This window comes from Arachis hypogaea, chromosome 4, assembly GCF_003086295.3.
Source record: "Arachis hypogaea cultivar Tifrunner chromosome 4, arahy.Tifrunner.gnm2.J5K5, whole genome shotgun sequence".
NCBI classification, from domain to species: Eukaryota; Viridiplantae; Streptophyta; class Magnoliopsida; order Fabales; family Fabaceae; genus Arachis; species Arachis hypogaea.
Window position 1 is genome coordinate 12,563,305 of NC_092039.1, and position 20,202 is coordinate 12,583,506.

At 31.8% G+C, this 20,202-nt stretch overlaps 3 protein-coding genes and 1 non-coding gene across 5 annotated transcripts; all 4 read left to right on the forward strand.

Annotated features, from left to right (window-relative positions):
* Positions 1-620: 620 nt before the first annotated feature.
* Positions 621-3,983, forward strand: LOC112796308 (ferritin-like catalase Nec2). The gene is made up of 3 exons (XM_025838689.3): positions 621-1,080; positions 1,927-2,152; positions 3,407-3,983. The coding sequence occupies exons 1-3, from the start codon at positions 773-775 to the stop codon at positions 3,779-3,781; spliced, it is 909 nt and encodes a 302-aa protein (XP_025694474.1). The 5' UTR covers positions 621-772; the 3' UTR covers positions 3,782-3,983.
* Positions 3,984-5,792: 1,809 nt separating this feature from the next.
* LOC112796309 (uncharacterized) lies at positions 5,793-8,642 on the forward strand. 2 transcript variants are annotated; one of them, XM_025838690.2, is made up of 6 exons: positions 5,793-5,879; positions 5,949-6,028; positions 6,624-6,774; positions 7,070-7,265; positions 7,879-7,898; positions 8,252-8,642. In XM_025838690.2, exons 3-6 carry the CDS (start codon positions 6,659-6,661, stop codon positions 8,280-8,282), a joined length of 363 nt encoding a protein of 120 aa, XP_025694475.1. In that variant the 5' UTR covers positions 5,793-5,879; positions 5,949-6,028; positions 6,624-6,658; the 3' UTR covers positions 8,283-8,642. The 2 variants fall into 2 exon arrangements, with proteins under 2 accessions (XP_025694475.1, XP_025694476.1); XM_025838691.2 differs by lacking the exon at positions 5,793-5,879 and having other exon boundaries at positions 6,027-6,150.
* Positions 8,643-13,392: 4,750 nt separating this feature from the next.
* LOC112796310 (nuclear poly(A) polymerase 3) lies at positions 13,393-17,215 on the forward strand. Its single transcript, XM_025838692.2, has 10 exons — positions 13,393-14,064; positions 14,184-14,261; positions 14,772-14,879; positions 15,000-15,062; positions 15,141-15,302; positions 15,424-15,537; positions 15,681-15,743; positions 15,830-16,135; positions 16,254-16,418; positions 16,509-17,215. Exons 1-10 carry the CDS (start codon positions 13,825-13,827, stop codon positions 16,911-16,913), a joined length of 1,704 nt encoding a protein of 567 aa, XP_025694477.1. The 5' UTR covers positions 13,393-13,824; the 3' UTR covers positions 16,914-17,215.
* A 383-nt stretch (positions 17,216-17,598) lies between these two features.
* Positions 17,599-17,670, forward strand: TRNAW-CCA (transfer RNA tryptophan (anticodon CCA)). The gene has a single exon. It is a non-coding gene; the product is annotated as a tRNA-Trp (tRNA).
* Positions 17,671-20,202: the final 2,532 nt, after the last annotated feature.

Here is a 20,202-nt window from a genome sequence, read left to right on the forward strand (position 1 = left end):
TTTCCCTGTTCCCTTTGCTCATTCTCACAATTAATGCATTAGTTATTTGTATCCACTTTATTTCAGATGAATTATTTATACCCATAGTCAAAGAGTGTACAAGATAGAATGAATATATAAAATTATAATATATTATAAATAATTATGTTTATTAATAGAAATATGTAATTAAATTTATGGTTAAATAAATTTTAAATTTTATAAAATATTTTTTGGTTTTAACTTTATAATTTGTTTTTTTTTTTTAGTTTTGATTTAATAAAATTGAAAATGTCTTTATTTTAGTCTTCGTTGTTAGTTTATTCGATTAAATGCTAATATAAGTATATAACAGGCAAAACGAGACATGATAATAGCAAGAATAATTATTAGAAAATAATTATTTCACCTTTTATTTATTAAAAAAATATAAAAACAATAAAAATTAAATTAGTTGAGTTGTTAAGTGATTTATAATTGAACAAAAGATCATGAATTCAAATAAACTATTTTGTATTCTCATAATATATAGTATATAAGTATAGATATAGATGACATGTTATTGTTAACGGGGTTATTATTATAAACTTATAATATAGATAATGCGCATTTATATGCAAACTTATGATGACGGTCGGACCAAGGAGTAGTACAATAGCAAAAGTTTATTCAAACCTTAATTTATTGATTTATGGAACTTGTTTACAAAGAGAGTGATTATATATATATAAATATAAAAGAAAGGCGAGGTATAGTGAAATTATAATTCATGCATATCAGAAAATAAGAAGAGATGGCAGTTCATCACATTCCCATTATTTCATTTTTAATAATAGCGTCGCTCCCCTTCACGATTGCTGTAGAAGCCAAAGGAAACTCATCAGAACCTTCAGATGCAGATCGGATTGAATTCGCTCTGAATTTGGAGTACTTGGAAGCCGAGTTCTTCTTGTATGGAGCATTGGGTTATGGCTTGGATGTGGTTGCCCCTGAATTAGCAGGAGGAGGACCTGCTCCCATTGGTGCCCAATTAGCCGCTCTTAGTCCTCTTGTTAGGGATCTTATCTCACAATTTGCTTATCAAGAAGTTGGACATTTGAGGTTCTTTCATTATTTATTCACTTTTCAAAATATCTTTATATGAAAATAATAAATTTAATTTTGATGTGCTATTTAATATAAAACAGTTTTATGTGTAAATAGCTATTTTTTATGGTAAAAATTCATGTGGAATCGACTTCACATGAAGTTAATATCTAAGAGTCGTTAGATGATTTAACTGATTTGACTAAATTTTTATCTAACGACTCTCAGGTATCAACTTCACATGAAGTCGACTGTACGTGAATTTCCACGATTTTTATATTAATCAATCACGTAAATGGTTATCCAAAAAAACAAATGTAATTAGACGACTTTGTAAAATATTTTACATTTTCGATTAGTACATCAAAATCAAATTAAAGCGTAATTATTAAAAATTATTAGGTCATTTAATATGTTACTTGTGTTTATATCTTCATTATACAAGAAGTATATCCGTTGGCATGAATAAGTTTTATGAATTTATATTCTATTCTAAAATAAAATATTTTTTTAAAAATTTTTTCCACTTGTGGATTCCTATTAGTTGTGTGCCTTCATAACCATTATTAATATAAATTAAGATATACTTTTTTATAAGGAGCGTTTTTTATATCAAATAATTAACTGTGGGTTTTAAATTTTAATTAATAATTTATTGATTAGTTTACATTTTATATACAATTTTTTAATTATTTTTCTTGAAAACATATTAATAAAGATCATTTTTATGGAAAAAGAAAATCATTTCTGATTAATAAATAACATGTTTATTTTTTTCAACTAAATTTGTGTATTCTAATATTGTGTTAATAACAAGAGTAAATAACTTAAGAAAGATACTTAGTTTTTGGATTATTGCAGGGCCATAAAGAAAGAGGTGAAAGGGTTCCCAAGGCCAGTATTGGATCTAAGACTAGGAACATTTGCGAGAATAATGGATAGTGCTTTTGGGAGAAGGCTCTATCCTCCATTTGATCCCTATGCAAGTGAGATCAACTATTTGCTTGCATCTTACGTTATTCCTTATGTTGGCCTTACTGGTTATGTTGGTACCAATCCACAGCTTCAAAACACCACTTCTAAGAGGGTAAATTAAACCTCCAAACTCAACTACTAATTAATCATGCTTTATTTTATAATTTTGTATGAGAAAACGTTGGAAAAAGAAATACTTGTTAAACATTATATGTATGTAATATTATTAGTTTTACAAGGTAATTAATAACCTGCATGAAAAATAAAAATTGACAAATAAACTCTTGAAAATTTACAGTTTAGATAAATTAATCTCTAAAAAAATGTATAAGTAAGTTTTTTAAAATAACAAATGTATGTGGACAAGTTAGTTTAAATTAAAACTTTTTACTCTAATTATAGAGGTTAATTTGAAAGCAACGTGTCTAAATCTATTATTCTAAAAGACTATATTAATACTTTTTTTCAAGAACAAAGATGAGTTGTTATCTTACCCACTATTATATTAAATTAATTAAAAATATTATTTATACAATAAAATTAATTATTATGTATTTACGTAAAAATATATATATATAATTTAATTTATTTTAAATGTGTATTTTATATTTTAACATATAATTTACTTTAATAATTAATTTTAATAACTAATTTTAGTATACACCTAACATAATTATAAAATTAATACACGATATATATTTCTCAATTAAAAGTTTATATGTGCATAGTAATTTGTTATATTCAAAGGTTTAAGAAATATTACGCAATACTCTTATTTTTTTAAAAAAAGTTTAATTATTCTATTGATCTCTATAGTTTCATGAAATTTTTAATTAGGTCCTTATACTTTTTTTTAATTGGGTCCTTGTACTATTTTTTTTTTCAATTAAGTCCCTCTTAATAGTGATTGGCTTAATTTTATAAGGACCTAACTAAAAAAAATTGGTATAGGGACCTAAATAAAAGGGAAAAAAAGTGTAAGGACCCAACTAAAAAAAAATTGGCACAAAGATTCAATTACAAGAAAAAAAGTATAGGGACCTAATTGAAAATTTCGCAAAACTATAAGGACCAACAAAATAATTAAACATTTAAAAAATGTATCTTTTAAAAAAATGCATTTTATATTCTAATTATAAAATTTTTATATAGGAATTTAATTACAAATAAATAAATATTATAAGACCAGCAGAATTTATTATTTTTGACTAGCAGGTTTTATCATCAACCCAATTTCTTTTTATTTAAATGATAAGAACCTAATTATTTAAAAATTAAATCTATTTGAATCAATAAGCATTTATTATTAAGAAAATTTGTTTTGTTACAGTGTACAAAAAGTGAATCTTACTTGTGTAATGAACAGCTGGTTGCAGGTCTACTAGGAGTAGAATCTGGGCAAGATGCAGTTATTCGAACATGGCTATACGAACGCTTAGAAGTTCGTGTGATGCCTTATAGATTGACAGTTGCGGAGTTCACAAATCGCATCTCAGTGCTTAGAGACAGATTAGGAAACGCTGGTGTGAAAGATGAGGGTCTTGTTGTTCCAATGGCATTGGGTGCTGAAGGCAGGGTTGTAGGGAATGTTCTTGCTGGTAACAATGCTTCACTCTCATATGATAGGACTCCTGAAGAAATATTGAGAATTGTTTATGGAACTGGTGATGCTCATATTCCTGGTGGCTTCTTTCCTAATGGAGCTAGTGGTGCTATTGCTAAATCTTTCTTGCAATCTTAAAACTAATTAATTATTAGCTTATGTACGATTATGTAGTTTCTATGTAAGTGTTACCATACTACTTTTGTGTGAGATTATAATATGTATCTTGAAAAATGTTATGCTTCTCATAGGCAAAAGGAACTATATATCACAAACATGCTATGTTAAATTATTATTATTATTATAATCTCTTGAATAAAATGATAGTTTATCAGTTGTACCACTAGCTTTTGAATGATCAGTTAATTTATATTATAGTATTTACTCATTTTGGTTCTCAAAGAATTTTGGGTCAGACATTTTAATTTTTAACTAAAATTAATTATTTGATTGGTCCCTAACAATTAATTTTGTCAGTCATTTAGGTTTTTGTTTCCGTCAACTCTAATGGAAGATAAAATAATCCCTGACAACTTTAACAGGGGACAAAATGATCCCTGACAATTCTAACAGGGGACAAAATCATCCATGACCCCATTGTTCAAAAACGACACTGTTCTTCCCCAATTTTTATCATATCTCGCATAATCCTAACATTCATACCTTTCTTCTTCACCTTCACAGTCTTCTTTTTCATCTTTTTCCTTCCTCCTCTTCATCTCCAAGATCGAGCCATGGTGTAACTGTCATGCGTGTTGCACCTACCTTAACATGTCATGGACCACACACTTCCAACATCTCTGTGAGTGGTACATCCACCCCTCTGCACTTCACCAATCAGAAGCATCCGTCTCCATGTCCTCGATAACAGTATCACCTCCAATTCCGACAACGTCTACCACATTCTCAAGACCAAGTTTCACAACTACTCCAAGGGCACGTCTTTCTCCTCTCTCCGACAAGCAATATAGATTGTTGGACATTAGAACATCATGAGAAGATTCTCCTTCGACATCATATACAAATTCTCATTTGAAATGGACCCCGAGTACTTCATTTCTTCTTTCTCAGAGTCCAAATTGGCACACAACTTTGGCCTCACATCCAAACTATTACTATAACGAGTAATGTCACCATTGCCACTCATATGGAAACTGAAGGGATTATTGAATATTGGTTCGGAGAAGAAGCTGAATGAAGTGATCGGAGTGGTAGACAATGTAGTCATGGAGATGATAAAGCAGGGGAGAAGGGAGATAGCGACGACGACGATGGGTCTTAACAAATCTGACTTGTTGTCTAGATTCATGAGATCCATCGATCGAAGACTGAGTACTTGAAAGACATAGTCATTAGTTTTCTGAGTATGAATTGGTTGAAAACAAGTTGAAGATTTTTCTTTTTGTGAACATTGAAGTTGCAGAGTGTGCATTGTGTAACTTGAAGTTATAATGTTAAACTGTTAGTGTTATGCGAGATATTGTGATGAAAACTGGGAGAGAACAGTGTCATTTTCGAACAGAGGATGTCAAAGATAATTTTGTCTTCTGTTAGAGTTACCACGGACTATTTTGTCCTCTGTTAAAGTTAACGGAGCAAAGGACTTAAGTGACTAACGAAGTTAATTGTTAATGTTGAGTTAAGAAATTAACTAAATTAATTTGATGATGACAAACATTATTTTTAGTGGTTAAACACTCAATTAGTTTTTAATTGTGCTTGATAAAGTGCTGCAGGACAAAGAAAGAATATTGCAGTAGCCCAATAGGAAGAAAATCAAACCAGAAATAAAGTGGGCTACAAAGCACTAAAAGCCCAACGTTGTTAAGCAATAGAATCAGTTGGGCTGAATGGAAACATATCTAACCCAAGTCCAAGTTTTTTTGGTCATCGTGGTAATTGAAAGGCCAAGTTATAATTTTATGCCGTTTACCCAATTTGCCTCCCACCAAGAAACAAAAGCCCCAATTCTCACTGCATTTTGCGCGGCCCAATCCACCTTCATTAGGCAACAACTATCAAGGCGGTCAACCAAGTTGGGTTGGTCTAGTGGTTAGCTCACTAGTCCGCTTAAGCAAGTGTCGGGGGTTCGAATCCCGCCTTGTGCATGCAGCAACCCATTGGCCAGCGGCAAACCCTTAAATGGAGCTCAGTACCGCGGCGGATTAGTCCTTGGCCTGCCGGGCTGGGGGATACCGTGGGAAACCAAAAAAAAAAAACTATCAAGGCGGTCCTGGTAAGTTTCGCAATTTTTATTTTTATACCATTATTTATTATTATTATAATAATAAATTGAGATGAACAGGGAAGATCCGAAAGGGAGCAGAGTGGCTTCAGTTTTTCAGTATTGACTTGCTCTTACACTGTTCTCTCTCTCACAACGAGGTAAGCTCTTCTTCGCATCAATTTCCTTTGATTTAATTTAATTGAATAATGCCTAATCTAATACGAATCGCCAGCCTCTACTATTCGAATCGATTTTCCAGCAACGGAACCGCTTTTCTCTCGTAATTCTCTGTTCTATTAGATTATTTTCATTTGATTTTATGTCAAGTTTTTCCCGTTTGGTTGGAATTTATGCTCTTGAAACGCTTTCACGGATCATGCTGAAATTTGAACATTGCTTTTTTTATTATTATTTATTATTAGATATCGAGAGTGTAGATTGCAGAATCTAAAGTGTTGAAATACTAGTGTAGCTGAATAGGGAATCCCCTCTACCTGGTTCAAAACGCTTAATCATAGTGGTGTTTGGACGGAAAATTATGTTTTCAATTAATTTTCTTCAGAGTGATTCATAGGCATACGATGTACTCTACTTTGGAGAACTTGTGACTATGCAGTTTAAGACATTTCATGTCTGGTCATGCTCCCTTTGGATGTGCTTATTATTAGCATCAGTGCAATTGTGCTGAATGTGTATTTAAAAATTCATCTGCTATTTCTACACAAAATAATTTGATTTTGTTTCTGTTTGCAGAAATATCATCAAATTAGTAAAGGTAGGGGGATATCATGGCTGTACACTCCGAGTCAGGTTCGCAGGAGAAGAAATCAGGCAATGGATTGAATGAGTTACTGACCTTTAATGCTGAGAACATGCAGAACAACATGAAGATTATCTATTACAGGTTTGTTTCTATAGTAGATAGATTTAATATACTATCTTGAATACATTTATATAGCCAGGAGCATTATATTTGGGATTGACTACTAAGTAGCAAGAATGGTTTGACTCTTTTCTTTCTCTACCAGCTTATTTGGGATGGTGATTTTGGTATGGATTCCAATGTGTGGTTCTACCTGGGTGCTTGAAATGCGTATATAAAGCACTCTTAGGAAAAGGGAAAAGAGTGAAAAAATTTGTGTGTTTAATATTGACTAAGTTTTCAACCGAAGTTTTTATTATGTTTGTCGCTTTTGCAGTCGGACATTTTTGTCTATAATTGGCGGAGTTGTTGCTGGAATTTTAGGATTTACAGGCTTGAAAGGATTTGTCTTTTACTTACTTCTCATGGCAGTTACTTCAGTTGGGCTTGTAGCCAAAGCAAAATTTTCAATCCCCACTTACTTCGACTCTTGGAACCGAGTGCTGCTTGATGGCTTTCTTGGTGGTCTAATGGTAGGTCTTTTGTATTCATTGCATCTTTGTTAGGAATAATTAGTGTATAGGGAACTTCCTATTTACATCAAAAGATGAAATTAGTTTGGATAAGAAAGGTAGATAGGAATAACATACACAAACAGAGGATAAGATGTAACTAGCATCATGGATAGGAATACAAGACATCAATTATGTAGAGTTTGCCAAATTTTGCATACCCACCATTGATGCCCTGTGAAATATTTGAATAAATTAGCTATACCAACATAAATGGGTGAAAGGCCTTTGTGTTGTCTTTGGAGGCAAAAATGATAAGGTGTACAACATGAAATTGTTGACCCCTCTTGAGTGTTAATGCTCGAGCTGGAAATTTTTATGAATAGTGGTGAAACTCATGTTGAATAAAGTACACTTGAGATTTTAAATGGAAAGCTTGTGCAGTTTTCTACATAGGAGGTCTATGTAATTGTCTAGTTTTAACACCTCTTATTGGCCAATTCAACATACATTACATTTAGATGCTGTGGGTGTTTGTGCTCTCTCTCTCTCTATATATATATATATGTGTGTGTGTGTGAATATATATTTTTGGCGTATAGCATTCTAACTTACTTTTTAAAACTTTCTGCAGTCGTTCGTGCTGTTTTGGACGTATCCTTCTCTTATGAAATATGATAATATCAGTGAAGTGTGACTGCAAATTTAACTTGATTCAACAATATAAAATCCGTTAAAAATGGGAATACTTGTATGTCTACCACCAAAGAGTGATGGAGTAAGTTATTTTAATTCAAGCTGTAGTACTAGTAACAAGTAATGACTTCCCAATGTTTAAAATAAAGTGATGGATATTTTCAGTTGCTCTTGAGCAGCCATTGCTGTGCCATTAGAGTAGTGCAATGACATTAGTGGCCTCCTACTCGAATATAACCTAACATTTAACTTGTATATATCTTATGCTGAAGTTCTTGCTATGATACTGTGCTTCTTTGACAAAAATAAAGATTTGCATATGACATTGTTCATATATTCTGATGGAGGGAGCATACAAGTGTTTAAACTGAAGGCGAATTCGGCTTCTGTTGCTGCTACCATTGCTTGCCAGGATGCAGCTACACCCTGGAGTTATTAGATAGCTTCAATGATGTAACCGTTTTAAAACTTTGTAAGCTTCACTTCATTAGATTATTTATCCGTTGATGTATTATTTGAAAGAGTTTCAAGAGGCAAGGATGTTACAATGTTGCATCTTTTCTCGCTGTCAAAATTGGCCTATACGAGATTGCTTTTGCAGTATGTTTTATGACCCCCTAAGCAATTTTGTCAATTTTATTTTATCATTTTGCTTAGCTTTAATTCTCAATGAAAATTTAGCTGAGACTGTTTATTTGGCAATTATTGTGATTCTTTCACATTCTCCTCCTTTGGTCCAAATGTTGCCCATTTATTTATGAACTAGTTTTTCAGCTGAATTATCTATTCATAAATGCATTCTCACATGTTATGGTGGATAGATGGCTTATTATGGCAGGTGATGTGTGTTGGGTCGAGGCCAGGTTGGTTTTATTTTTTTATGTTGAGATTGTTCTGTTTGCTTTGTAAGGAGATTTCATGGGTTGAGCGTATTTTGGTTTAGATGGGTGAAATGAGAGGATGACACAATCAGAGGTAGGATGTGTAGTAGACAAACTGAATTAATACTATCAGAGGTAAGATGCTTCTTCCTATGGATTTCTTTGCAGCTGCTAAGGCTCCGGTAGCATTATGTATGCAGTGTCTTATGAAGAAACTAAGAGAAAGCTCTAGCCCTGTGCAACAAAGGGAAGAGTTAATTCTACCCAAATTTAGATAATTAAAGAGTAAGGTTAGAAAATTAACTTTTTTTCTGCGATTGTTAGTCAAATTTTTAAAATTATTTTATATTTTAAATTTATAAATTTTAAATTCTAAATTATAAATTTTAAATCATAAATTATAAGATTTAAACTCTAAAGTTAGCAAATATTGACTAACTAAAACTTAGTTTCATATATTTTCTCTTTGGAGAATCCACCATCCTTGTTTCTGCCTCATCTTCTAGTGAAGTGAAATTCTTCAGAAGAATTTTAGCTTTTTTTTTTAACTCTTGGGCTCTTGGGCCCGAAGGTTAGAAAAACATATCTGACACAATGTATCAAAGATGCCAAAGATATAAAGATATATTTAACAATACCAAAAAAGAGTAAAGATATATTTAAAAAATATATAGTTAAGAGAAATAAAATAAAAAAAGATATATTTAAAAGGACTTTAGACGAGTCACCAAAAATTTAAAAGGACTTTAGACTAAATATTTTTATTCTAAATTTATTTTAAAATATAAGATCTTTTCATTTCCAAATTTTGTAATATTACGTTAAATGAAATTTTGTTGACAATATTTTACATGAGTGACCAAAAATTTGAAAAAAAAAATCCAAAAAATTGAATTTTGTTTCAGTTTATGTTTGTGTCCTCTAAAATAATTATTGAAATCATTTATCATTCATAAAAAAGAATAAAAAAGAGTAATACATTTTGTAGGAACCAAAATAAAAATAAGAGTGTATTGACTTTATTCGAACTCATCTTACCGAAGAAAAGATTGAATAAGTTAAGTTGTAAAACGTGGAATTACATCAGCTTGGATTCAGAACTACAATTCTACAAAGACTCTTCTTTCTCTTCCTAATTTGTATTTCATTATTTTGATTAAAAATTACCAAAAAAAAGTAAGTGAACTTTAATATAACTTTGATAAAGAAAAATGGAGTCTACTATACTTATCTAAATAAATAAAAAATATAGATTTGAATTCTCTAAAGTTTGAATTTTACTTTAAAGAGTAAAATGTGATCTTCTATTTTTGAATAGTTTTTTTTTATATTTATTTTTGGTTTTACCTATAAAATTAATAGTAAAAAATCACATTTTATTCTTTAAAGTAAAATTCAAAATTAAAAGGATCCAAATCCAAAAGATATATACAATAATAATATTTTATCTTAAAACAATCTAATCTAATCACGTAATCATGGAAGGAAAATTCTGGTGGGTGGTTCTGGTTGAACACGTGTAGAATATAAATAATAAAAAGATAAAGTTCCAAATGATCAAAGAATTCAACCAAAAAAAAAAACTTAAAGGTGAAGGAGAAAATAAAAAGGAAAGAAAGAAGAAAGTATATCATATATATATAGATGTCAGGTTCCGGACGGTGGTGGTGGTACACGTCGAACATGCGGTGGCCAGAACTGGATCTGTCGCCACCTTGGACGGTGTTGCGGTGGCCAGCGGTAGACTTATCGTATTGGTGGGTGAACTTTTCCGTGGTAGATGACGTGTTGTGGGGTTTTGTGACGGTTCTTGAATCCGTTGCTTTAGCGGCCATGCTTTGCTATTTCTTCCTTTGTTGTGGTTGTAGTCTCTAACCTTTTCATCTTTTTTTTATTATTATTATTCCTTATTTAATTTTTTATGTGAATATATATTTTATTTCATGAAATTGGAACTTGTTGTATGTATTATGAGATTATGACCTGTGAACATATGAATCGTATGTATTTAATTTGGTTTATAAGAAGAAATTATAGGCGGAATTTCGTGTTTGTGGTGTGAAGATTTGGAAATGGGAAGGAATGGATCACACTTTGAGTGATCACATATTTGATTGAGTTTTGCAAAGACAATATTATGTTATTTTGGCACTTAACAACTACGCCGACACTTTCATTAACGAAAATACTCAAGAGAGAAGAACATTAACAAGCTCCTCCGAAGGGGCTAACCACACAGCTTCATCAATAGTTCTTCGAGTTCCATAGTCAACAAGTCAATTTGCAGTTTTGTTGGCTTTTCTCATAATCCAATCAAATTGCACAGTCCAAGCGCAGAGGATAAGTTTCTGAATTTTTAGAATAAGATCTGTCTCACTTATTAAATCGCACTTCTAAGTTAAGATCTGACCCTCCAAAGTTATAATCCAAAGTTCCAAACAGAAAAGAGTTCCCAGCGGCAAATAGTCCAACAAAAAAAAAAACCTAGTAATCCAATCTACATTTGAATCTCTGATAATACAATCAAATCTAGTTTTTTTTTTTTGTTTACACCAGGGTATCCATCAGGCCGGAAGCCCAATGACTAATCCCTCGAGTACTGCAGAGGCACACAAAGTGGGCGACCCTCCCAAGCAAGCAAGTTCCATTCCCATCCTCCAGTGAGTATCGAACCCGGGAGAGTACAATCAAATCTAGTTAAATCTTGATCAGACACGTTAAATCTTGATCAGACACGACACTAATATCGCAATTCAACTTAAAACAATTATCTCGAAGAGACTCCCACCGAATCTACTGACCAAGAATAAAATTCAACTTCACAGTACTGTCAGTGTCAGCCCAAGCGTTTAAAAATGTTTTTAAAAAACAATTGTATACCAAATTTTTCATATTATATTGCATGTATTAATGCTTATTCGGCATGTATCAATTGTAGTCTTTTCATAACTATTTTGAACATCGACCTATATATTTACTTCCCTTCAAACTGTAACTTTAGTTTAGGTTGGTTAAAGACGGGTGCAAGTGATTTTCTCGTGTGCTATGCATGTATGTATTGTATTTAGAGGTTTGGTACACATACAAGTCTTTTTTGTTTATAAGTTATACAAATTGGTCCAAGTCCAAAAAAAATATGCGCACCATTCTTTTAAAATTGAGCGTCCAACGCACATGCCTTAATCACCTGTTGCATTTTTCCACAACACGTTCATTATGCCGCATTCTTCCTCTTCTTTCTCAATCAAAACGCAAACAATTAAGATTCAAGCGACATTCGAAACAAATTACGATTCCGAAGAAACGTTCCAACTCCTCGCGAAGAGTAGAAAAAATCAAGAAGAAAAGATACAAATCTTCATAAAAAATCACCAGAAAAAACGAAGAAACATTATTCAAGATACTGTTTTACTGTTCTTCTAGGTTTTTTTTAGATTGTTGTGCATCATTCTTAACCAACAAAATATTAAAATATTTTAAAAAAAATATACTGTCTTTCCTGATATTATGATAAGGTGTATTTCAACGAATTTTGGGTGTATTTCTAAAATTCTTTGGGTGTATTTCTGTAATCCTTTTAGTGTATTTCTGTTATTATTTAGGTGTATTTCTGTAACCGTTTGGGTGTATTTCTGAAATTGGATCATCCATTATTTTCAAAACGATTTTAAAGCTTGATATCAGAATCCATTAAAATCGAAAAAAAAAACAAAACAAGAATACAGAGAGAGAAACACACGTAAATGACGATGAAGAAACCAGTGATAAACGCAGGTAAAACAATGACTGAAAAGACAAAGAGAGAATGCACGAAGGAGATCGAACAAATTTGGCAAGAAACTTGAAAAAAGAAACGAAATCTTTTAAAAAATAAAGGTTATATATTCGCGCGTTAATTGATTTGAATTGATTTAAAAGTCTGTTAAAAATACACGTAACATAAACAACACGTTTAGGAGTTTCTTTCTTTTCAAAGTTTGTAAAATTTGTAAGCACAAAATATTTGTATGTAAAGATTAATCCTTGTATTTATTATGCAACGATAAATCACAAAGCTTAATTTATTCTCCTATCTGTAGTTATTATATAAAAGTATTTATGCTTATTTAAAGTGATTATTCACATTAAAATATTTTATATGAATATAATAACCATAAATAATTAAATAATTGAATCTGACAGCCCCTTCCTTCCATCCTAGCTCCCAAAATAAAATATATATTAATTTTTTTATTTTTGATTATTTATTTAAATTTAAAAATTTTAATTAATCTTCAACTATTTAAATAATCAATCTAAACGGCACTAATAAATAGTGAATTGTTGATGCGTTAGAAATTATTTTGTCGAGTGAAAAAGACTGTCTAGAGAAATTACTTTAATTACTTTAAATAGTTAAAAGACCGATTAAAATTTTTTTAACTGTGAATGAAACTTTGTCTTTCCGACAAATAGTTGGGACTAAAAATAATATTTAATCTAAAAAAATAAAATAATGAAAATAAAAAAAGGAAAAATAGTGGCGTGTGATTGATGACTAGGTCTAAAATGGGGACACCTGGCAATTCAGCATGTTGGCACTTGTCCAGCACGAGCTTTCACCTTTCCCTAGGACACAACGAACAGATGACGAAGTTTCTCACACAGAGGAGTTCACAGTTCACAGCGTAGCTGAGAAAGACAGATAGATAGATAGACATAGAAACCAAATTAGAGAGAGAGAGAGAGAGCAGAGAAGTTCACATTTCAGTCATTCTTTTCGCGATTCCGATTCTTACTAAATATAGGTTTCAAGCTAGTCAACAGAAAAATTCGCATACTCGGTGTTCCTCTTAGATTTCTTTTTTTTAGAACTTTTGACATTCAACCTTCGCACGAAGAATCGCTATTGAAATTTTTATTATTCCATCTACCACTCTGTCACCAGCTTTATTTTTAGGGGTTTTGCAATTTCTCCGAGGGTTTTCTTCTTTCTAATAAATCCCCCCCTTTCCCCAACTTGCATGGAATTTGAAGCACACGCCCCTTCTTCTCCTCCTCCTTCTTATTCTTATTCATTAAGCGGCGTCGTTTTGGACCCTCCTATTCATCCTCGACCCCCGACGCCGCCGCCGCCACCTCCACCGCCGTTTCTGCGTATTGATCCTTCTTCGGGGGTGCTTGTTCCACCCCCGCAACCTTTCCCTTTCAACCTTTCTCTCATCTTCTCAATGGATCACCAGAGGTCTATGTCCCTTCTTCAGGTAAAACCCTAATTTTTGGGTATTTTAGGGGTTTCTTTCTTTCTTCTTGGGGTTCTGGGTTTTCTGTAAAGTTTGTGGCCTTTTTGTGATTTGATTTTGGGGGTTTAATCTTTGTGCAGTTTATGGCTGATGAAGGACTTGTTCCTTCTGTGGAAGAGGAAGAGAGAAGGAAGAATGCTATTCAGAAGCTCAAACAGGTTTCTATCTACACCCATTGCCCTTCATTTCTGCTTACATTCTTGTAGTTTTTCCTGTGGCATTTTTCATGCTGATCTTTCTGTGTTTCTTTTATTGATTCATTGCCTGATAAATTTGCAACATTGTTTTTTAGCATTTTAGGAAATGGGCTGTTTTTGTTGTGATCGTCATTCATTATGTATTTATCAAATTGGAGAAAGATGTGAAGTTGTTCATACAATAGTCAAGTTATTAATCAAATTGCACAAATCACATAGCTATAGATGTTGCAACTTTCCTGGCAAAAACATGACTTTTTCATTTCTAGAAACCATGTTGAGTAGGTTAGCAATCCCTGCACTTGAGTCTTGGCCACTTGTATGCTAATCTTAGTTTTGTTTGTCTCAGCTTGTATATCAATATTTATCTATGCACTTTGCATGACTTTTTTGACGGGCTGTTGTTCATTTAGTAATCTGGAACTTATATGTTATCACTTTTCTTATCATGCTATTTGTTTGAGTTTGCAGATTGTGTCAACATGGATCAAGCAGGTTGCTGTACAACGGCGATTACCAAAGCATCAGATTGCAGCTACATCTGCCACGGTATTGACATATGGATCTTATGGCCTTGGAGTAAGTGCTTCCCTTTTAAGTTCTTTTCCATGTATCTTCGAATTTACTGGCATTAGTCTATTCAACTTGTTGACAAGTCTTGAAAGCTTGTTTTTTCTTTTTAACACTCGTGATGTTCAGGTTCACAGTGCTGACTCCGACATTGATGCTTTGTGTGTTGCTCCTTATTTTGCAACCCTTTCGGTGAGTTTTTTTTATCTTTTCCTTTCTGGGTATGTTGTATTTATTTAATTTAATTTCTATGCGATATGATCTATACAGGAAGACTTCTTTGTTGTTTTGCACGACATGCTTAAAAGTAGGCCAGAAGTGTCGGAGCTTTACTGTGTCAAGAGTGCAAAAGTCCCTCTTATGCGATTCAAATTCGATGGAATTTCCATTGATCTTCCATATGCTTGCTTGAAAGTACTATACGTTCCTGAGGTCAGTATGAGAAGTCATAATGTAGTTCCTGTAATCTTGTTTATCTTTTGGATTTGTGAACATATATGTTCAAAGTTTCTTCCAAATAATATTATGCTCACATAATTCTATTGGTGTGCAGAGTGTTGACATACTACACCCATTCTTCTTGAGGAATATTGATGACACCAGCTGGAAAAGCTTGTCTGGTGTACGAGCAAATAAACGCATTCTTCAGCTAGTACCAAATGTTGAGGTATGATGCATGTCAATCCTTTGTCTCCCCTTTTTTCTGTTATTCTGTACCTTTGGGGACAGTGAGGGATCTTAGTTTCGTTTTATTTTGTGGTGTTTAAGCATTTTGATTGTGTTTCTTACATTAATATTCGTGTGTTTCAGAATTTTCAAGCTATGGTACGGTGTCTTAAATTATGGGCAAAAAGGCGAGGAGTTTATGGCACAGTAAGTTCAAGCGTACTCTCTATCTTTTAAGTGATGCTTATGTATGACATCATGCACAAACTCATCCTTTATGGCTTGTCTTGTAGTTACATGGTTACTTGGGAGGAGTCCATTTGGCAATTCTCGCAGCTTATGTTTGTCAACGGCATCCTGATGCCTCCATAAATGCTTTAATTATGAACTTTTTCCGAACATTTGCCTTTTGGTCCTGGCCTTCGCCAGTGACGCTGCAGGAAGGAATGTTCCTAAAACAACTAGAGAGCATGGAAATGCGATCTTTCATGCCTATTTTGCTGCCATCTAGCCCTTGTGAATTTTGCCATTCAAATATAACCAAAAGCACTTTCTACCGGATCAGGACCGAGTTTGTACGTGGATACAATATGACAAGGGTATGTTTCTGTTTTTTCAACATAAGTCTCTTTATTAGCATATAGTATACTAATACTTTGTAGGTTTGAACCTTATTCTGTTTTTGCTCATTTCGCTTTGTTTGGTTTGTCATTGAAGGATCTTTTGAAGCCAGGTTTCACGTGGGACAATATATTTGAGCTTTTTCCATACTCAAGAAGGTATTCCAAATTTGTCAAGATTTACCTATCTACTACCAATCAATGTGAGCTTGGCGACTGGGTTGGTTGGGTCAAGTCACGCTTCCGCAGTCTTCTCATCATTGTAAGTATCTCAAGTAGTAAACTTAGCCATCTTGTAATTTATTGTTACTTTCATCATCAGTTCCTCACCTGCGGTATTCGTCCGATGCAGCTTGAGGGGATCCAGGGTTTTTGTGATCCTAACCCTACAGAGTACACTGACCCCGACAAAAGCGAGCCAAACATGGTTTTCTACTGGGGCTTGCAATCTGGAAGGAACAACTACCTGGACATAGAGTTGGTGGAGGGAGAGTTCATGAAGGTTATCAGAAACGGCTGCGAGGGAACTCCCGGTAGGTTGGAGTTGCACCTCCTATCGCCGTCGCAGCTCCCCAAGAATGCCCAGTTTGATGATAGAAGTATAATTATTAATAACAAAGGTAGAAAAGCATGCTGGAAAATGGTTGGTTGTGACAAGAAAAGGAGCCAAGTTTATCCACAGCATCATATTCAACATTGCCTTGTTGGTCATGTCTCATCTAATGGGGAGGGTGAATGCTTAAGTTCTAGTGGCTAGATCCATTTATTTATTCATCTGCAAGGTGGATGTACATACCATTTCCGTCTGTATTCTTTTTTTCTTTCCTCCTTTTTTCCTCTGACCCCTTTTGTTTTTGGCTTCAGTAGGAGCATAGGTTCCACAGTTTTTTTTTTTTTCTGTTGAACTTTTGTAGGGTGGTATAGTTTGTATAGTTAAAAGAAGGAAAGGCCAAAATGTTAGGAGGGTTTGGAGATTTGTATTGGAGAAGATGAAATGTAAATTGAATGGAATGAATAAACGCCTTTCAAACTCGCACAGTAGAGGAATCATTTCTTGGATATTTAAATGTTTATTCTAGAAATAATTTTGTAGTAGGATTTCTGACACTTTAATGTGCTTAAAGAGCGAGTTATGTGCGAGACATCTTCGTAGATTATAGTGCAACACATCCAACACAATTTCTAGAATCATCAATTAACATGCTGGCCTTAATTTGATGGTGGTATGAATGAAACACAACGTTGATAGTTCACACTTGACACCTCGAATAAAGCAAATTTTCTTTTGGTTGCCACCATGAAAGATGAAACACAGAAAAATACAGGCCTGTGTTATGAGTGCAAAGTTCGGATTCATGCAATATAAAAGCTATTGGAGCATCCAAAGTTCATCTATCATACATAATAATAAGATATTTAATTGAGGAGAGAAAAATAACCGTGGATCCGTGGCGCAATGGTAGCGCGTCTGACTCCAGATCAGAAGGTTGCGTGTTCGATTCACGTCGGGTTCAATCCCCTTATTTTTTTCCGTCTAAATTTATGAATATAATAAATTCACCTAATAATATCCCCATCGTTTCTCATCTCTTCTGTATCTCATTGCACATTTTTCAATTAAATCAACTCTCCTTCTAAACATTTTAATAATAATATATAATAAATAATCTTCAATTCAGTATAAATATAACTTGGAAAGACAGACATAATTTTGTACATTGGCTATTAATTATGATGTCAAATTGACAAATTTTTCTTTTTTGTCAAAAGACCCCGATGCTAATGAGCCTTAAAAAAGGATGTCAAAATTACACAACAATCAATAGGAGAAATGACAACATATTTTAGGTGACATATATGGTCTTTTTTGTTGTCTAACATTCACATGTAGAATTTAAAAAAAAAAGAAACAACACCCATATTATTTTTAGGCAAATTCGATAAAAATTCTATCAACATTAAAAAATTTTCCGTATATATATCATATTATTAGGGTAGGCACACAAATCAACTTGGGTTGCATACAAATCTAATACTTGTTCGCTTAAGAAAATATCATAGGTTTGAATTTTGTGTGTGTAGTAACTCTTAAATATGGTTTAAATTCACTACAAATTAGTCTTTAGTTTATTAGACTAAGATTAGTAAAAAATTTAAAAAATGAATTTAGCTATTTTGTATTCTAAAAGTACATTTTAAGAGAATATATAATTAAAAATTTTTCAAATTAGAAATATATAAAAAGATTATATTTTCAACAATTTTTAATAAATTTTTTATGATATTTTTAACATGCGTCTTTAATACACTCATTAGCAAGACCCCAAAAAAAAATTAGGGAAGACACACGTATAGGGACTGGATCCTCTCCAATAAAAAAAAACTTGATGGTATTTAGTGTTTAATTTAACTATTCATTACTCTTCTTTCTTATTTATTTTTGGTCCCACTTATAGAATCAAAGGTGAGAGATCATACTATATTCTGTCAAATGTTAAAAAAACTAGAAAAGATTCATTTTCCACATATAGTAGGTATATTTTTTCATTTCTTTTTTCTTTCTTACTTCTTGCCTTTATTTCTTTTATTTTCCATTTTTTCCCACTTCTCTTCATTCTTTTTGTTTTCTTTCTCTACTCCTCCATAATTATTAATTGTTTTATATCTTCTTTTTTTATGTTTGTTTTTTTTATTATTTTTTCTAACCAAACAAGTTAAAGTTTTTAACATATCATTTTTTTCTAAAAAAATTATATTTATATGTCTATGTATTATGTATGTTATGTTTGTAGATTTGTAGAAATACGAAAAAAATATATATTGTTTAAAATTCATACTTATTTGTTTATGTATATAAGTAAAAAAAAAAGTTAAAAAAAATATAAGTAAAAAAATGTTTATCTTTTTTCAAAAGCCCCCCTCTCTCTTTCAACTAAAATTATGTCACCGTCTAAAAATTAAACTTGAGAATAAATTATCTTCTATCACGCATTATTATATGGTAGGTTTTATTTAATTATACGTTTACTAAGACATAAAATAAATATTTGATGGTAAGACATAAAATAATAAATATTGTTACATATTTTACTTGAATTTGAAGTATTGTGTTTAATTTCAATTAAACTCTAATATTTTGTCGAGTCTTTTTAATCTTATAGAGAAGACTTTATTTTTCTAATAATTTGCATAATTTTAAAGGGTATCTAATATACTTTTTTAAAATCTTATTTTTCTCAAATTTTATAAATTTATTTGATTGGTTGCAGAGGCGGAGTTAGAAATTTTTTTAGGAGGAGCGAACATAAAAAATATAAGTTAAGAAGAAAGAAAAATTGAAAATTAAAAAGAACTAAACTAAAAATTTAGAGGTTTGGGAGAGGCCATTGTCCCCTTCCCACAAACGTGGCTCCGCCACTGATTGGTTAAAGTGTCATTATTTCATCAATTATGTTTCGTATACATAAAAAATTAGTCATCAAATTAATTATTTATATAATTTATATATTAAAATATAAAATATTAAACATAAGTTAAAAATACATATATTTATATATAAATATATAATAACTGAATTGATGATTTATTTTTAATATGCACAAAGTACTTTTATTATTTCACATATTAATATATAGTATACAAAATAGACATGTTATGTAATAATTTTTGACAAAAATAATTTACTCTCTAATTTTAGAAGATTACCGAAGCAATTAATTACCACAAATGAAATGTATCTTGTACCTATAATGCAGCTGCGTTTTTTAAAATACTTTTGCTCATCTAAAAAAAATTACAAAAAATTCACTTAGTGTATAATTACTAAATCTTAAAAATAAAAATAATTTTAATTATATTTACAAAAAATACATCAAAATTAAATTTAAATTCTAAATTTATTTTTGAGAATATATATTTAACGATTGAATTTTTGTCGCGTTTTAATTTTTTTTTTACAAGAACTTTTATTTTAACAATTTTGAAGAATACTTTTATTAATAATTTGATAATTTCGATAATCTTTTATGATTTACTCATGGAAAGGG